Consider the following 20,317-nt stretch of genomic DNA (forward strand, 5'->3'; position numbering starts at 1 on the left):
TAGGTCACCAGTATCTGATCAGCTGTTTGAGAAGGCAGCGACGCTCGCAGTAGTGCCATGCCCTTCTCGCAGCTTTCCCTAGGCTATGTGATGTCACGTTCATCGGTCACATGGCCTAGGTGCAGCTCAGCCCCATTGAAATGAATGGGGCTGAGCTGTGATACCAAGCTCAGCCGCTATCAAATGGATGGCACTGTGTTTGCTGAGCAAAGAAAAAGCCACGGCACTCACAGGAGCACCGGTTACTTCTCAAAAAGATGATCAGCGGGGTCCCGGGCGTAGGACCCACAGCACTCAGATATTGAAGACCTATCCTGAAGACAGGTTATCTAACTCCTAGAAAACCCCTTTAAAGGGGCTATATTATAATGTATTTATCAGCTATGCACACACCACTGTCTTATGCATACAGTGGAGGAATAGGGGAAAAAAAGAAGGAACCGAGAAAATATTCAGAATAATGGATTTTGTAACGACTGAGACAATAATGTAACTTCAGTAAGTAAAGTGCCTTTACCATATGACAGAGGTGCTTTAAAAGAGTTGTCTCACTACAGCAAATGGCATTTATCATGTAGACAAAGTTAATACCAGGCACTTACGAATGTATTGTAATTGTCCATATTGCTTCCTTTGCTGGTTGGATTCCTTTTTCATCACGTTATACACTGCTCATTTCCAGCGGTTATGACTACCCTGCAGTCCAGCAGCGGTGGCCGTGCTTGCACACTATAGGAAAAAGTTCTGGCACTCCCATGGTCCCGTCCACCAGAAAGGCTGGTGTTTTTTTCCTATAGTGTGCAAGGACGACAAACGCTGCTGGACTGCAAGGTGGTCATCACCGCTGGAAATGAGCAGCAAAGGAGGCAATATGGATAATCACAATACATTAGTAAGTGCCTTGTAATAACTTTGTGTATATGATAAATGTCATTTGCTGAAATGAGACAACCCCTTTAAATAGTGTCCAGCAATGTTGACCCTTTAAATCGTAACTTTTACTTACTAATACTATATAAAATAATACCACTGTGGTGGTTCACCGGTGAAAATTGTGAAACAAACAGACAATGAAAAAAGATAAAATATGTTCCTACAGGGTAGCCAACCGTTGATGCGGTTTTAGAGGTGAGTGAACGCAGGGCAGCAATGGGGAGTGTTGGGATATCAACCCCTTTAAATACAGTCATGTACTAGATGCTAATAAAGATACATTGCACACGTCAATCATGGGGTTTACGAATAATAGGATTTCCTTGCCTTGGCCCTCACCGATTAAACTATTTCTTTGTTGCATTTGAATGGACCACAGCAATGCACATAAAACTATGCTACAGTGGGAACCATTTTCCATTTAGTAAAACATTAACGCCATTACAATACATGTAACTAAAGATATGGATGTATCTCTAGCACAGGGATCAGCAACCTTTGGCACTCCAAGTACTGTGATACTACAACTCCCAGCATGCAGTTTAGGTCCCTTTCACGAGCGAGTTCCAAGCATCAGCGAGAGCACCTGTCCTGACATCCTGTCCTGTATAACACTGACAGCATTAGTTCAGTGTTATTCAATACATTCCAGAACTGTAGGGGTTACATAGCATCATAAATTAATATAATGCTATGCGACCCCGTCAGTGCTGGGAGGTCAGGACGCAGTGGCGTAGCGTGGGTTGCCAGCACCCGGGGCAAGCCAAAAATTGCGCCCCCCCCCCCGCGCCTACCCCAGGCACGCCACTTTTAACAGATACTGTAGTAGATCACTATCAGTCCTATGTTACACCTCAGATAACACAGAGATAACTCTCTGAGTACAGATAATGTAGTAGATGGGTGTGAGGCCCCAGAATTCTGAACACGTACAGTGTGACCTGAAGTCTGGGGCCAGAATGCGGCAGTATGGGCCAAATTCTCAATCTTCTCCCCCAACCCTACTATGAAACAGATATGTGGATGGACATTATTATTACAGTAGAATACCGCACCATACCTGTTACATCCAGTGACGTCTCCTGTGATGTAGACTCTCCTCGACGTCTTCATTCAGAGATAAGACCACCATGATAACTTCTTTCAGCCGCTTCTCGTCTCTGCAGAGTTTCACCGAAAAAAATTTAGGTTCCTCACTTTACTATCATGCTCTCCTTCCTTCAACACTGTCATCCTGCTGCCCCCCAATACTGAGCTAGAGCCAGACAGATAGCTTTCATTCCCCCTGTATATTATAATGGCCCCCTCTTTATTATTAATGTACTGGCCCCCTCTTTAATAACAAAGAGGGGGCCATTATATTAGCAAAGAGGGGGTCATTACATTAATAATAAAGAGGGGGTCATTACATTCATAACAAAGAGGGGGTCATTACATTCATAACAAAGATGGGGTCATTATATTAATAATGAAGAGGGGGCCATTACATTAATAATAAAGAGGGGCCATTACATTAATAATAAAGAGGGGCCATTATATTAATAATAAAGAGGGGCCATTATATTAATAATAAAGAGGGGGCAGTACATTAATAATAAAGAGGGGCCATTACATTAATAATAAAGAGGGGCCATTACATTAATAATGAAGAGGGGGCCATTACATTAATAATAAAGAGGGGCCATTACATTAATAATAAAGAGGGGCCATTATATTAATAATAAAGAGGGGCCATTATATTAATAATAAAGAGGGGGCAGTACATTAATAATAAAGAGGGGCCATTACATTAATAATAAAGAGGGGGTCATTACATTAATAATAAAGAGGGGCCATTACATTAATAATAAAGAGGGGGCCGTACATTAATAATAAAGAGGGGGTCATTACATTAATAATGAAGAGGGGGTCATTATATTAATAATAAAGAGGGGGCCAATACATTAATAATAAAGAGAGGCCATTACATTAATAATAAAGAGGGGGCCATTACATTAATAATAAAGAGGGGGTCATTACATTAATAATGAAGAGGGGCCATTACATTAATAATAATAATGTAATGGCCCCCTCTTTATTATTAATATAATGGCCCCCTTTTTATTAATAATGTACTGGCCCCCCTCTTTATTATTAATATAATGGCCCCCTTTTTATTATTAATGTACTGGCCCCCCTCTTTGCTAATATAATGTCCCCCTCTTTGTTATTAATGTAATGGCCCCTCTGTTATTAATGTACTGGCCCCCCTCTTTGCTAATATAATCGCCCCTCTTATTGCTGTGCCAATCATGCCACTGAAGCCTTTCTGCTCCAGTCCTCTCCTCTCCTCTCCCACCCCCCATACTGCCGCCAGAGCCTCTGCAATTAGGTAAGTTAACATAAAAAAAAAATACTTACCTATCTCCATCCCCGCTTGTTCCCGCCGCAGGCGGTCACGAACGCCTCACTGTGCCTTCCTGCGCCGCGTCATCGCGTCATCTCGCGAGACCCGACGCAGGAGGTCACAGTGAGGTTATCGTGACCGAGTCCTGCGTCGCTCGCCTCTACTGCCTTATAGGCTTCAGGACTAGGCCTGAAGCCTATGGGGCATAACGGAGGGGACGGGAGCCATAGGCTCCCGTAGCCCTCATTGAAATTTCGGATGCCTGGCGCCCCCTGCAATTTGGCGCCCGGGGCAACGGCCCCTCCGGCCCCCCCCACGCTACGCCCCTGTCAGGACGGGTGCTCTCGCTGACATATGCTGCAAGTCCAATCCATGGAACTCACTCATGTGAAAGAGGCCTTACACGGCTGTTCTTGTAACTCCCATAGAAGTGAAGGGAGATGTAGATTCAAAACAGCTGGAGTGCTGGAAGGTGCTGATCCCTGCTCTAGAGCAACCAGCATCCCAATCATTAAATATATCATGACACTAGTTGGTATGGAGCCAGTTCTTCCCATCTATGGCCTGTTTCAATGTATACCTTACCTGGGCAAAGTTCTTAGCCACATATTTCCACCTTATGTATGGTGTCCTGTGTGGAGGCAAAACAGAAGAGCATGACACAAGTTGAGCCTGAGAGATTACAGAAAACTTTGCACATTTTTATCTTGAGATAACATATAGATAATATGTTATGTATTTATAGCTTTATTTTATTAGTTTCAAAGTGTCCTGAAAATATACTCCACAAGGCATCATAATATGTAACAAATGTTCGCAATGTAGCCCAGATCTATATACATGTTCATAGTGTTCAGCCAGGCAGATGGGCAATCTTCAGCCATGTAGTCCGCCGAATATGCTGCCGCAAAACAATAGGGCCATGTGACAACGTCTTCACTGCCTGGCCCTGTCAGTCAAAGTGTTGGGGGTGCAGCTGGGAAGAGAATGAGTGGAGCCTCTATGTCCTATGACAATGCCCTCATTGCACCTAGAGCCTAATTTGCATGAACATAAAAGGTTGATATCTCCACATTGGGGGAATAGATAAGGATGGGACCAACAGCATTAAAATGTAGGGACCGGTACATATCTCGAATCCAGATGGATGGATATGACACATCCTGTTTTACTGAATTAAATTGTTACTGTATAGATTGGGACAAAATTACCAGAGTCATCTTATATTTATAAGGTGAGCAAGTTGAAGAGAACCTGTCATCATGAAAATTCAAATTAATATGCAGGCAGTATGTTATAGAGCATGAGGAGCTGAGCTGATTGATATATAGTTTTATTAGGAAAATAATTATTATAAATTGTATTTGATACATTTAAATTCCTGCTCATTCTGGGGTTTTATGTCTAGGAGGCGGTCCGATCAGTCATTGACAGCTATCTGTGTATACACAGTCATAAAGGAAGGCTGTCATCACTGATAGGACTGCCTGCTTGACTTCGAAGCCCAGAATGAGCAGAAATTTAAATTAATGAAATATAAATTATAAGGAATCTCCTGTTCTATAACATGCTATCACGGCACAGTGTGGGAGGATAACTCCACACCGACCACAAGAGGGAAGGGAAAAGGTACTAGGCCTGGAAACTAGGGAAAGGTCACCACATAGTGAATCCCTAACCCGAGCCCTGACTACTATAAGTATAAACAGACCTTGATGGTAGGAATGTTCATATGCTGGAACCTAGGGCCTTATCTGACCCTAAAGGGCCCCGGAAATAGTGTCAGGACCAGTGATGACCTGTTCCTTCTCAGCTTAAAGAACAGGAGACTCCCTCAGGCCTAATACCAAACGGTAGGGGAAAACCACGAACAAGAAATAGGGAAAAGACATTTAACTCCAAAATATGCAGACGAGCAGGAACTCAGAGGAGAACCAGACACCAGCTCTTCGCAACCAAAATAAGCTATCGACCGCATAGCATGATGGGAGAGGCCAGACTAAATAGAGGAGTAGGAATTACCACTTAAGCTACACCAGAGGTGTGGTCATACCCAGCAACAACACAGTATAGTGAAACCAGAGAAGCTGTCAGATCACATCACGTGCAGCCAGTCTCCTATATCTTCTGACCCCTGTCACAGGAGAGACCATGACAGTACTCCCCCTTCTACAGGTTGCCTCTGGACACCCAGGACTGATTTTATCTGGATGAGCTCTGTGAAAGGCTTTCACCAGACAACTATCATTAACGTCGGCCGCTGGAACCCACATCCTGTCCTCTGGTCCATAACCCCTCCAGTGAACGAGATACTGGAGGGATCTATGGAGAATTCGTGAGTCAACTATCCTGGAGATCTGAAATTCTGTCCACCATGACAGGAGCAGGAGGCAAGGAGAACGGTTCAACAGGTTCGACACATCCTTTCAACAATGACCTATGGAACACATTATGAATCTTCAAAGCCTGAGGAAGTTCAAGACGAAAGGCTACCAGGCTAATAATGGCAGTGATCTTATATGGGCCAATAAACCTTGTACCCAACTTCCAAGAAGGTCCTTTAACTTAATGTTTCTTGTGGACAGCCACACAGAATCACCCACTCTCAGGTCCGGACCATTCATGAGTCTCTTGTCAGCCATACGTTTATGCTTGCTGCCCATTTTTTTCAGATTATTTAGAATTTTCTGTCAAATAAATGAAAATCGTTCCTCTTCAGGTATACCAGAAGTCTCCGTACCAGAAAATATGCCGAATTGCAGGTGGAACCCATATGCCCAAAAAACTGCGACTTAGTAGTGAGTAGTATACCGCAGCTGTTTTCGTGAAACTCAAAGTGACAGGTGGCCACGCCCCTTTTCCAGCTGTCCGGACAAGCCCTAATATCATATATTCAGGCTACAACTCATTTAAGTTTTAAAAATAGCTTGACTTTCTGTGACCTTCACAGACATGTCAGACATGTCAGTGCATATTCTAATATATTTATATACAGTAACTAGCTGTTATCTATAAATCCTTTATCTATCTATAATCTGGATTAATAAAATATTACTATAAATATTTAATCTATCTATTTGTCTATCTATCATATATCTTTTTATCTATCCATCTATCTCTCTATCTACTAATATGTTATATTCAGGCTACAACTCATTTAAGTTTTAAAATAGCTTGACTTTCTGCGACCTTAACAGACATGAACAGACACATCCATAGCCATCTATCTTCTAATATCTATCTATCTATCTATCTATTTACGCCCTTATTGCACTACACGCGCAACAAAAAAACTAACATTTTTATAGCCGGTTTTACATTCGCCTACGTCATATATCACAAAAACATTGCGCCAAACGGATATACCACTGACTATACTGGCTAGTCATACAAGTAGATATTAAAAGCTGATATTCCTGTCAGGAAGATATCGGAGCCCATCATGCACCATCGTGCATGATGGGCTCCGATATCTTCCTGACAGGAATATATTGGCAAAAGTCTCAGCTTTTAATATCTACTTGTATGACTAGCCAGTATAGTCAGTGGTATATCCGTTTGGTGCAATGTTTTTGTGATATATGATTGTATTTTCATCCGCACAATGCCTTGTTGTGTATGGGATGCCTTAGTGGTGCATGTGGACCGCGCCGACATCCTCCATTGTATGCATTTTTTGCTGGGGATAGTCGTTTGCTGCGGTCCACATGCGGTGGGACTGCTCCCCCAATGTAAAATTCGCCTACGTCAGACTCGATTCGCATTCCCTTTTGTTAGTGGACCGGCAATCTTTGAAATTAAATTTGCTTTTAATTATATATGATCGTGTTTAATAAATCAAAGGCGTCCGTGATTTAGGCAAAATATTTGAGCGCTGAATATAACTCAGATATGTATCATATTCTGTCTTCCCATTTTGTCCTATTTTATACTCACAGCGATCACAGATATTCAACATATCTATCTAACACAGATATGTAGCATTTATAAATACTAACAATAGCTAATTGTGGCACACAACTTTCCAGGGTTTCGATAACAAGTATAGTTGCAAGAAAAAGTATGTGAACACTTTGGAATGATATGGATTTCTGCACAAATTGGTCATAAAATGTTATCTGATCTTCATCTAAATCACAACAATAGACAATCACAGTCAGCTTAAACTAATAACACACAAAGAATTAAATGTTACCATGTTTTTATTGAACACACCATGTAAACATTCACAGTGCAGGTGGAAAAAGTATGTGAACCCCTAGACTAATGACATCTCCAAGAGCTAATTGGAGTGAGGTGTCAGCCAACTGGAGTCCAATCAATGATATGAGATTGGAGGTGTTGGTTACAGCCGCCCTGCCCTATAAAAAACACACACCAGTTCTGGGTTTGCTTTTCACAAGAAGCATTGCCTGATGTGAATGATGCCTCGCACAAAAGAGCTCTCAGAAGACCTACGATTAAGAATTGTTGACTTGCATAAATCTGGAATGGGTTATAAAAGTATCTCCAAAAGCCTTGCTGTTCATCAGTCCATGGTAAGACAAATTGTCTATAAATGGAGAAAGTTCCGCACTGCTGCTACTCTCCCTAGGAGTGGCCGTCCTGTAAAGATGACTGCAAGAGCACAGCGCAGACTGCTCAATGAGGTGAAGAAGAATCTTAGAGTGTCAGCTAAAGACTTACAAAAGTCTCTGGCATATGCTAACATCCCTGTTAGCGAATCTACGATATGTAAAACACTAAACAAGAATGGATTTCATGGGAGGATACCACAGAGATACTTGACGCTCAACAAACAGATAAATGTCAACCCTAACTTTGATTACGCAATCGCAACCAGATCAACAACGATCGATAAACGACTCTTCTAGCGGAGATGATGTTAAAGAGATACTTGACAATGTTAATATAAGGTATAGGAAAAATGCTGAACTTTTGTTGAACAAACTGCGACGATCGGCTAACAAGCCGTACTGGAACACTAGGGGTGAATTCATTTACAAAGATCAAGTTACACCAGGATCCAACATCATCAACCTGATTCTCGTTGCGACGCAGAGTCACGGGTTGCTTAAGGCTAAAACGCCTCGCGGGTGGGACTTCTTCATGAAACCATTGCCGAAGATGAACGTGCCATCAACCGTGATCGGTAATACAAGAATGAGAGAACTTTACAATAATTTAAAAAGGGGGTCGTACCCCTTTTAGGCAGCAGCCGATCATAACAACAACCCCTGAGTTAATGCAAGGCTATTTATTGCCTAAAAAAAGAACGCCGCCTTTGTTACAGACATCTTGGTTAATGTTGTAACTTTTACTTTGAATGTATTTGTACATAGCGCCTGATAATGTATTTATTTGTTTTACTTTGTTACAGATGGCTTGGTTATCGTTGTAAATTTTACTTTGATGGTATATAAAATGTATTTGCGTGTAATATCTCAATGTTTTTACATAAAATTACTTTTTAAATAAAAATGTAGTCTGTTTTTTCTTTTTTACAATAAATACACATCTTGATTAGTTAAAATTGCATAAACCGTTTGGGAGCGTCGGCGGTAGCAGGTACTTAAAAACGGTGCTAAAATGACCGCGAACGCCGAAATATTGAGAAAACAGTACTACACGCCAAAAGCTGTCGGTTCTTACGGCGGCGTTGAACCCTTATTCAAAAAAGTACGAAAATTCGAAATAAGAAAAGATACTGTAAAAAATTTATTGAACAGCGAGGATACTTAAACATTGCACAAACCGGTTAAAAAATCATTTAAAAGAAACAGTCATAGTGTCTGATATAGACGACCAATGGCAAGCCGATCTTGTGTCGGTTATAGATTTTTCTAAAGAAAATAATGGTGTAAAATACTTGTTAACAGTCGTTGATATTCTTTCGAAATACGCTTGGGTGTCTGGACTTTCCGATAGATCCGATGCAACAGTGGCCGCCGCTTTTGAACAGATATTGACATTAAGCGGGCGTTCCCCCAGGAAACTTCAGATGGCCAAGAGTTTATAAACAAACCTATAAGAAAACTTTGTGAAGCCTTTAAAATACATAATTTTTTAACTCCGAATACGCTCTAAGCGTTGTTGGTTGAGCGTTTTAATAGAACACTGAAAACAAGAATGTGGCATTATTTTAGAGAACAAAACACATATAGCTACATTGACAAGTTACAAGACCTGGTGTATAGTTATAGTGCACGTACCACAGAACCATGAGGTGTCGCCCTGTTGATGTACCAAAAGAGAACTCTTTAATAGGGATGAGCGAACTCGAACTGTATAGTTCGGGTTCGTACCGAATTTTGGGGTGTCCGTGACACGGACCCGAACCCGGACATTTTCGTAAAAGTCCGGGTTCGGGTTCGGTGTTCGTCGCTTTCTTCGCGCTTTTGTGACGCTTTCTTGGCGCTTTTTGAAAGGCTGCAAAGCAGCCAATCAACAAGCGTCATACTACTTGCCCCAAGAGGCCATCACAGCCATGCCTACTATTGGCATGGCTGTGATTGGCCAGAACACCATGTGACCCAGCCTCTATTTAAGCTGGAGTCACATAGCGCCGCCCGTCACTCTGCTCTGATTAGCGTAGGGAGAGGTTGCGGCTGCGACAGTAGGGCGAGATTAGGCAGATTAACTCCTCCAAAGGACTTGATTAACTGATCGATCTGCAGCTGTGGATCATTGAGCTGCTGATCCTCAATTGCTCACTGTTTTTAGGCTGCACAGACCGTTTGTCAGTCACATTTTTCTGGGGTGATCGGCGGCCATTTTGTGTCTTGTGGTGCGCCAGCACAAGCTGCGACCAAGTGCATTTAACCCTCAATGGTGTGGTTGTTTTTTGGCTAAAGCCTACATCAGGGTGAAGCTGTCACACCAAGTGCATTTAACCAGCAATAGTCTGTTCATTTTTTGGCCATATACAAAATCAGGGGCAAGCTGCGCCTGTCACCAAGTGCATTTAACCCTCAATGGTGTGGTTGTTTTTTGGCTAAAGCCTACATCAGGGTGAAGCTGTCACACCAAGTGCATTTAACCAGCAATAGTCTGTTCATTTTTTGGCCATATACAAAATCAGGGGCAAGCTGCGCCTGTCACCAAGTGCATTTAACCCTCAATGGTGTGGTTGTTTTTTGGCTAAAGCCTACATCAGGGTGAAGCTGTCACACCAAGTGCATTTAACCAGCAATAGTCTGTTTATTTTTTGGCCATATCCCAGTCTAATTCTGTCACTAAATCCATACCGGTCACCCAGCGCCTAAATACTAGGCCTCAAATTTATATCCAGCTAAATCTGTCCCTAGTGCTGTAGCTGGGCGAGTTATTTAGTGTCCGTTCAAGCACATTTCTTGTTCTGGGTTGAAATACAATTCCCAATTTAGCAATTTCATAATTTAGTGGTTTCTGCTATATCAGAGCTATTTGAAATCTATCCCTAAAAGGGTATATAATATTCAAGGTGCACATTGGGTCATTCAGAATAACTTCACACACACCCGCTACTGTGTATTTCCAAGTCTAATTCTGTCACTAAACCCATACCTGTCACGCAGCGCCTAAATACTAGGCCTCAAATTTATATCCCGCTAAATCTGTCCCTAGTGCTGTAGCTGGGCGAGTTATTTAGTGTCCGTTCAAGCACATTTCTTGTTCTGGGTTGAAATACAATTCCCAATTTAGCAATTTCATAATTTAGTGGTTTCTGCTATATCAGAGCTATTTGAAATCTATCCCTAAAAGGGTATATAATATTCAAGGTGCACATTGGGTCATTCAGAATAACTTCACACACACCCGCTACTGTGTATTTCCAAGTCTAATTCTGGCACTAAACCCATACCTGTCACCCAGCGCCTAAATACTAGGCCTCAAATTTATATCCCGCTAAATCTGTCCCTAGTGCTGTAGCTGGGCGAGTTATTTAGTGTCCGTTCAAGCACATTTCTTGTTCTGGGTTGAAATACAATTCCCAATTTAGCAATTTCATAATTTAGTGGTTTCTGCTATATCAGAGCTATTTGAAATCTATCCCTAAAAGGGTATATAATATTCAAGGTGCACATAGGGTCATTCAGAATAACTTCACACACCCGCTACTGTGCATTTCCAAATCTAATTCTGTCACTAAACCCATACCTGTCACCCAGCGCCTAAATACTAGGCCTCAAATTTATATCCCGCTAAATCTCTCGTTACCGCTGTCCTGTTGTGGCTGGGAAAGTTATTTAGTGTCCGTCAAAGCACATTTTTTGTTCTGGGTTGAAATACAATTCCCAATTTAGCAATTTCATAATTTAGTCGTTTCTGCTATATCAGAGCTATTTGAAATCTATCCCTAAAAGGGTAGATCATATTGAAGGTGCACATAGGGTCATTCAGAATAACTTCACACACACGCTTCTGTGCATTTCCAAGTCTAAGGCTGGTTTCACACGGGCGTTGCGGAAAAATGTGCGGGTGCGTTGCGGAAACACCCGCGATTTTTCCGCGCGAGTGCAAAACATTGTCATGCGTTTTGCACTCGCGTGAGAAAAATCGCGCATGTTTGGTACCCAAACCCGAACTTCTTCACAGCAGTTCGGGCTTGGGATTGATGTTCTGAAGACTCTATTATTTTCCCTTATAACATGGTTATAAGGGAAAATAATAGCATTCTGAATACAGAATGCTTAGTATAATAGTGCTGGAAGGGTTAAAAAAAAATAAAAACGTTAACTCACCTTATCCCCAAGATCGTGTAGTTCCCGGTCGGTCTCTTCTCTAGCTGTGGGCTTGGGCTGAATGACCTTTGGTGATGTCAGATCACATGCTCCAATCACATGGTCCATCACCATGGTGATGGAGCATGTGATCTGACATCACCAAAGGTCCTTTAGCCACAGCTAAAGAAGAGACCGACCGGGAACTAGGCGATCATGGGGATAAGGTGAGTTAACTTTTTTATTTTTTTTAACCCTCCCAGCACCATTATACTAAGCATTCTGTAGTCAGAATGCTATTATTTTCCCTTATAACCATGTTATAAGGGAAAATAATACAGTGAATAGACTGTCACCTAGAACCCATGCGTGAAAATCGCACCGCATCCGCACTTGCTTGCGGATGCTTGCGATTTTCACGCAACCCCATTCATTTCTATGGGGCCTGCGTTACGTGAAAAACGCAGAATATAGAACATGCTGCGATTTTCACGCAACGCATAAGTGATGCGTGAAAATCACCGCTCATGTGAACAGCCCCATAGAAATGAATGGGTCAGGATTCAGTGCGGGTGTAGTGCGTTCAACTCACGCATCGCACCCGCGCGGAAATCTCGCCCGTGTGAAAGGGGCCTAATTCTGTCACTAAATCCATACCGGTCACCCAGCGCCTAAATACTAGGCCTCAAATTTATATCCCGCTGAATTTGAATACAATACATTGGGCCAAATAATATATTTGTTGTTGTGGTGAACCATAACAATGAGAAAAACATCTAGTAAGGGACGCGGACGTGGACATGGTCGTGGTGGTGTTAGTGGACCCTCTGGTGCTGGGAGAGGACGTGGCCGTTCTGCCACATCCACACGTCCTAGTGTACCAACTACCTCAGGTCCCAGTAGCCGCCAGAATTTACAGCGATATATGGTGGGGCCCAATGCCGTTCTAAGGATGGTAAGGCCTGAGCAGGTACAGGCATTAGTCAATTGGGTGGCCGACAGTGGATCCAGCACGTTCACATTATCTCCCACCCAGTCTTCTGCAGAAAGCGCACAGATGGCGCCTGAAAACCAACCCCATCAGTCTGTCACATCACCCCCATGCATACCAGGGAAACTGTCTCAGCCTCAAGTTATGCAGCAGTCTCTTATGCTGTTTGAAGACTCCGCTGGCAGGGTTTCCCAAGGGCATCCACCTAGCCCTTCCCCAGCGGTGAAAGACATAGAATGCACTGACGCACAACCACTTATGTTTCCTGATGATGAGGACATGGGAATACCACCTCAGCATGTCTCTGATGATGACGAAACACAGGTGCCAACTGCTGCGTCTTTCTGCAGTGTGCAGACTGAACAGGAGGTCAGGGATCAAGACTGGGTGGAAGACGATGCAGGGGACGATGAGGTCCTAGACCCCACATGGAATGAAGGTCGTGCCACTGACTTTCACAGTTCGGAGGAAGAGGCAGTGGTGAGACCGAGCCAACAGCGTAGCAAAAGAGGGAGCAGTGGGCAAAAGCAGAACACCCGCCGCCAAGAGACTCCGCCTGCTACTGACCGCCGCCATCTGGGACCGAGCACCCCAAAGGCAGCTTCAAGGAGTTCCCTGGCATGGCACTTCTTCAAACAATGTGCTGACGACAAGACCCGAGTGGTTTGCACGCTGTGCCATCAGAGCCTGAAGCGAGGCATTAACGTTCTGAACCTGAGCACAACCTGCATGACCAGGCACCTGCATGCAAAGCATGAACTGCAGTGGAGTAAACACCTTAAAACCAAGGAAGTCACTCAGGCTCCCCCTGCTACCTCTTCTGCTGCTGCCGCCTCGGCCTATTCTGCTGCTGCCGCCTCGGCCTCTTCCTCCGCCTCTGGAGGAACGTTGGCACCTGCCGCCCAGCAAACAGGGGATGTACCACCAACACCACCACCACCACCTCCGTCACCAAGCGTCTCAACCATGTCACACGCCAGCGTTCAGCTCTCCATCTCACAAACATTTGATAGAAAGCGTAAATTCCCACCTAGCCACCCTCGATCCCTGGCCCTGAATGCCAGCATTTCTAAACTACTGGCCTATGAAATGCTGTCATTTAGGCTGGTGGACACAGACAGCTTCAAACAGCTCATGTCGCTTGCTGTCCCACAGTATGTTGTTCCCAGCCGGCACTACTTCTCCAAGAGAGCCGTGCCTTCCCTGCACAACCAAGTATCCGATAAAATCAAGTGTGCACTGCGCAACGCCATCTGTGGCAAGGTCCACCTAACCACAGATACGTGGACCAGTAAGCACGGCCAGGGACGCTATATCTCCCTAACTGCACACTGGGTAAATGTAGTGGCAGCTGGGCCCCAGGCGGAGAGCTGTTTGGCGCACGTCCTTCCGCCGCCAAGGATCGCAGGGCAACATTCTTTGCCTCCTGTTGCCACCTCCTCCTTCTCGGCTTCCTCCTCCTCTTCTTCCACCTGCTCATCCAGTCAGCCACACACCTTCACCACCAACTTCAGCACAGCCCGGGGTAAACGTCAGCAGGCCATTCTGAAACTCATATGTTTGGGGGACAGGCCCCACACCGCACAGGAGTTGTGGCGGGGTATAGAACAACAGACCGACGAGTGGTTGCTGCCGGTGAGCCTCAAGCCCGGCCTGGTGGTGTGTGATAATGGGCGAAATCTCGTTGCAGCTCTGGGACTAGCCAATTTGACGCACATCCCTTGCTTGGCGCATGTGCTGAATTTGGTGGTGCAGAAGTTCATTCACAACTACCCCGACATGTCAGAGCTGCTGCATAAAGTGCGGGCCGTCTGTTCGCGCTTCCGGCGTTCACATCCTGCTGCTGCTCGCCTGTCTGCGCTACAGCGTAACTTCGGCCTTCCCGCTCACCGCCTCATATGCGACGTGCCCACCAGGTGGAACTCCACCTTGCACATGCTGGACAGACTGTGCGAGCAGCAGCAGGCCATAGTGGAGTTTCAGCTGCAGCACGCACGGGTCAGTCGCACTACAGAACAGCACCACTTCACCACCAATGACTGGGCCTCCATGCGAGACCTGTGTGCCCTGTTGCGCTGTTTCGAGTACTCCACCAACATGGCCAGTGGCGATGACACCGTTATCAGCGTTACAATACCACTTCTATGTCTCCTTGAGAAAACACTTAGGGCGATGATGGAAGAGGAGGTGGCCCAGGAGGAGGAGGAGGAGGAGGAGGAAGAGGGGTCATTTTTAGCACTTTCAGGCCAGTCTCTTCGAAGTGACTCAGAGGGAGGTTTTTGGCAACAGCAGAGGCCAGGTACAAATGTGGCCAGCCAGGGCCCACTACTGGAGGACGAGGAGGACGAGGATGAGGAGGAGGTGGAGGAGGATGAGGATGAAGCATGGTCACAGCGGGGTGGCACCCAACGCAGCTCGGGTCCATCACTGGTGCGTGGCTGGGGGGAAAGGCAGGACGATGACGATACGCCTCCCACAGAGGACAGCTTGTCCTTATCCCTGGGCAGCCTGGCACACATGAGCGACTACATGCTGCAGTGCCTGCGCAACGACAGCAGAGTTGCCCACATTTTAACCTGTGCGGACTACTGGGTTGCCACCCTGCTGGATCCACGCTACAAAGACAATGTGCCCACCTTACTTCCTGCACTGGAGCGTGATAGGAAGATGCGCGAGTACAAGCGCACGTTGGTAGACGCGCTACTGAGAGCATTCCCAAATGTCACAGGGGAACAAGTGGAAGCCCAAGGCCAAGGCAGAGGAGGAGCAAGAGGTCGCCAAGGCAGCTGTGTCACGGCCAGCTCCTCTGAGGGCAGGGTTAGCATGGCAGAGATGTGGAAAACTTTTGTCAACACGCCACAGCTAACTGCACCACCACCTGATACGCAACGTGTTAGCAGGAGGCAACATTTCACTAACATGGTGGAACAGTACGTGTGCACACCCCTCCACGTACTGACTGATGGTTCGGCCCCATTCAACTTCTGGGTCTCTAAATTGTCCACGTGGCCAGAGCTAGCCTTTTATGCCTTGGAGGTGCTGGCCTGCCCGGCAGCCAGCGTTTTGTCTGAACGTGTATTCAGCACGGCAGGGGGCGTCATTACAGACAAACGCAGCCGCCTGTCTACAGCCAATGTGGACAAGCTGACGTTCATAAAAATGAACCAGGCATGGATCCCACAGGACCTGTCCGTCCCTTGTCCAGATTAGACATTAACTACCTCCCCATAACCATATATTATTGGACTCCAGGGCACTTCCTCATTCAATCCTATTTTTATTTTCATTTTACCATTATATTGCGATGCTACCCAAAGTTGAATGAACCTCTCCTCTGCCTGTGTGCTAGGCCTAAATATATGCCAATGGACTGTTGCAGTGGTGGCTGACATGAAGCCTGATTCTCTGCTATGACATGCAGACTAATTCTCTGCTGACATGAAGCCAGATTGTCTGTTACGGGACCTCTCTCCTCTGCCTGGGTGCTGGGCCTAAATTTATGACAATGGACTGTTGCAGTGGTGGCTGACGTGAAGCCTGATTCTCTGCTATGACATGCAGACTGATTCTCTGCTGTCATGAAGCCAGATTGTCTGTTACGGGACCTCTCTGCTCTGCCTGTGTGCTAGGCCTAAATATATGCCAATGGACTGTTGCAGTGGTGGGTGACGTGAAGCCTGATTCTCTGCTATGATATGAAGACTGATTCTCTGCTGACATGAAGCCAGATTGTCTGTTACGGGACCTTTCTCCTCTGCCTGGGTTCTGGGCCTAAATATATGCCAATGGACTGTTGCAGTGGTGGGTGACGTGAAGCCTCATTCTCTGCTATGACATGCAGACTGATTCTCTGCTGACATGAAGCCAGATTGTCTGTTACGGGACCTCTCTGCTCTGCCTGTGTGCTAGGCCTAAATATATGCCAATGGACTGTTGCAGTGGTGGGTGACGTGAAGCCTGATTCTCTGCTATGATATGAAGACTGATTCTCTGCTGACATGAAGCCAGATTGTCTGTTACGGGACCTTTCTCCTCTGCCTGGGTTCTGGGCCTAAATTTATGAAAATTGACTCTTACAGTGGTGGGTGACGTGAAGCCTGATTCTCTGCTATGATATGAAGACTGATTCTCTGCTGACATGAAGCCAGATTGTCTGTTACGGGACCTTTCTCCTCTGCCTGGGTTCTGGGCCTAAATATATGCCAATGGACTGTTGCAGTGGTGGGTGACGTGAAGCCTCATTCTCTGCTATGACATGCAGACTGATTCTCTGCTGACATGAAGCCAGATTGTCTGTTACGGGACCTCTCTGCTCTGCCTGTGTGCTAGGCCTAAATATATGCCAATGGACTGTTGCAGTGGTGGGTGACGTGAAGCCTGATTCTCTGCTATGATATGAAGACTGATTCTCTGCTGACATGAAGCCAGATTGTCTGTTACGGGACCTTTCTCCTCTGCCTGGGTTCTGGGCCTAAATTTATGAAAATTGACTCTTACAGTGGTGGGTGACGTGAAGCCTGATTCTCTGCTATGATATGAAGACTGATTCTCTGCTGACATGAAGCCAGATTGTCTGTTACGGGACCTTTCTCCTCTGCCTGGGTTCTGGGCCTAAATTTATGAAAATTGACTCTTACAGTGGTGGGTGACGTGAAGCCTGATTCTCTGCTATGATATGAAGACTGATTCTCTGCTGACATGAAGCCAGATTGTCTGTTACGGGACCTTTCTCCTCTGCCTGGGTTCTGGGCCTAAATTTATGAAAATTGACTCTTACAGTGGTGGGTGACGTGAAGCCTGATTCTCTGCTATGATATGAAGACTGATTCTCTGCTGACATGAAGCCAGATTGTCTGTTACGGGACCTTTCTCCTCTGCCTGGGTTCTGGGCCTAAATTTATGAAAATTGACTCTTACAGTGGTGGGTGACGTGAAGCCTGATTCTCTGCTATGATATGAAGACTGATTCTCTGCTGACATGAAGCCAGCTTGTCTGTTACGGGACCTTTCTCCTCTGCCTGGGTTCTGGGCCTAAATTTATGAAAATTGACTCTTACAGTGGTGGGTGACGTGAAGCCTGATTCTCTGCTATGATATGAAGACTGATTCTCTGCTGACATGAAGCCAGATTCTCTGTTACGGGACCTCTCTCCTCTGCCTGGGTGCTGGGCCTAAATTTATGACAATGGACTGTTGCAGTGGTGGCTGACGTGAAGCCTGATTCTCTGCTATGACATGCAGACTGATTCTCTGCTGACATGAAGCCAGATCCTCTGTTACGGGACCTCTCTCCTCTGCCTGTGTGTGTGCTGGGCCTAAATATATGCCAATGGACTGTTGCAGTGGTGGCTGACATGAAGCCTGATTCTCTGCTATGACATGCAGACTAATTCTCTGCTGACATGAAGCCAGATTGTCTGTTACGGGACCTCTCTCCTCTGCCTGTGTGCTGGGCCTAAATATATGCCAATGGACTGTTGCAGTGGTGGCTGACGTGAAGCCTCATTCTCTGCTATGACATGCAGACTAATTCTCTGCTGACATGAAGACAGATTCTCTGTTACGGGACCTCTCTCCTCTGCCTGTGTGTGTGCTGGGCCTAAATATATGCCAATGGACTGTTGCAGTGGTGGCTGACGTGAAGCCTCATTCTCTGCTATGACATGCAGACTAATTCTCTGCTGACATGAAGACAGATTCTCTGTTACGGGACCTCCCTCCTCTGCCTGGGTGCTGGGCCTAAATATATGCCAATGGACTGTTGCAGTGGTGGCTGACGTGAAGCCTCATTCTCTGCTATGACATGCAGACTAATTCTCTGCTGACATGAAGACAGATTCTCTGTTACGGGACCTCTCTCCTCTGCCTGGGTGCCGGGGCCTAAATATCTGAGAATGGACTGTTCCAGTGGTGGGTGACGGGAAGCCAGATTCTCTGCTATGGAACCTCTCTCCAATTGATTTTGGTTAATTTTTATTTATTTAATTTTTATTTTAATTCATTTCCCTATCCACATTTGTTTGCAGGGGATTTACCTACATGTTGCTGCCTTTTGCAGCCCTCTAGCTCTTTCCTGGGCTGTTTTACAGCCTTTTTAGTGCCGAAAAGTTCGGGTCCCCATTGACTTCAATGGGGTTCGGGTTCGGGACGAAGTTCGGATCGGGTTCGGATCCCGAACCCGAACATTTCCGGGATGTTCGGCCGAACTTCTCGAACCCGAACATCCAGGTGTTCGCTCAACTCTACTCTTTAACAGTTTGGAAAATATCTACTGCGATTACGCCGTTATTAAAAAAGTTAGCGTCAGAATTGTACTCTATAAGGGGACGTTTGCGAAGGGATATAAACAAACCTATATGGATGAGATATTTACCATTTACCCAGTAAGCACTAGGGGCCTCAGACCCCTTTATAAGTTGACTTTCACACTAGCGTTTTTCTTTTTTACGGCATAGAGTTCTGTCCTGGGGCTCTATACTGGAAAAGAACTGATCAGTTTTATCCTAATGCATCCTGAACGGAGAACAATTCGTTCAGGATGCATCAGGATGTCTTCAGTACAGTCTTTTTGACTTTTTAGGACGGAGATAATACCGCAGCATGCTGCGGTATTATCTCTGGCCAAAAGAACTGAACACTTGCCTGAATGCCGGATCCGGCATTTTTTTCCATAGGAATGTATTAGTGCCGGATCCGGCATTCAAATTGCTGCATTGACGGATCCGGTATTCCGGTCTGCGCATGCGCAGACCTTTAAAAATGTGAAAAAATAAATACCAGATCCGTTTTTCCGGATGACACCGGAAAAACGGATCCGTTATTGCAATGCATTTTTCTGACTGATCAGGCATTTTTCAGACTGAGGCTACTTTTACACTTGCGGCAGTGTGCTCCGACAAGCAGTTCCGTCGTCTGAACTGCCTGCCGGATCCGCCGATCTGGATGTGACTGAAAGCACTTGTGAGACGCATTTGGATGCGGATCCGTCTCACAAATGCATTGCAAGAACGGATCTGTCTCTCCGCTTGTCATGCGGACAGACAGATCCGTCTTGTATCTTTTTTCACATTTTTAGGAAGGACGAATCTGGAATTCCAGTATTTTGAATGCCGGATCCGGCACTAATACATTCCTATAGGGGAAAAATGACGGATCCGGCATTCAGGCAAGTCTTCAGTTTTTTCCGCCGGAGATAAAACCGTAGCATGCTACGTTTTTTTATTTTGCCTGATCAGTCAAAATGACTGAACTGAAGACATCCTGATGCATCCTAAACGGATTACCCTCCATTCAGAATGCATGGGG

The 20,317-nt window shown here is 45.3% G+C and overlaps 1 protein-coding gene across 1 annotated transcript in view; it reads right to left on the reverse strand.

Moving 5' to 3' along the window:
* The window catches only part of LOC122931423 (sterol O-acyltransferase 2-like), a 150,945-nt gene that overhangs the window by 18,724 nt on the left and 111,904 nt on the right, over positions 1-20,317 (reverse strand). The window contains exon 9 of the mRNA XM_044285497.1: positions 3,905-3,950. Coding sequence (XP_044141432.1) covers positions 3,905-3,950 — 46 coding nt within the window. The remainder of the gene's footprint in view (positions 1-3,904; positions 3,951-20,317) is intronic.

Source organism: Bufo gargarizans, chromosome 3 (genome assembly GCF_014858855.1).
Source record: "Bufo gargarizans isolate SCDJY-AF-19 chromosome 3, ASM1485885v1, whole genome shotgun sequence".
NCBI classification, from domain to species: domain Eukaryota; kingdom Metazoa; phylum Chordata; class Amphibia; order Anura; family Bufonidae; genus Bufo; species Bufo gargarizans.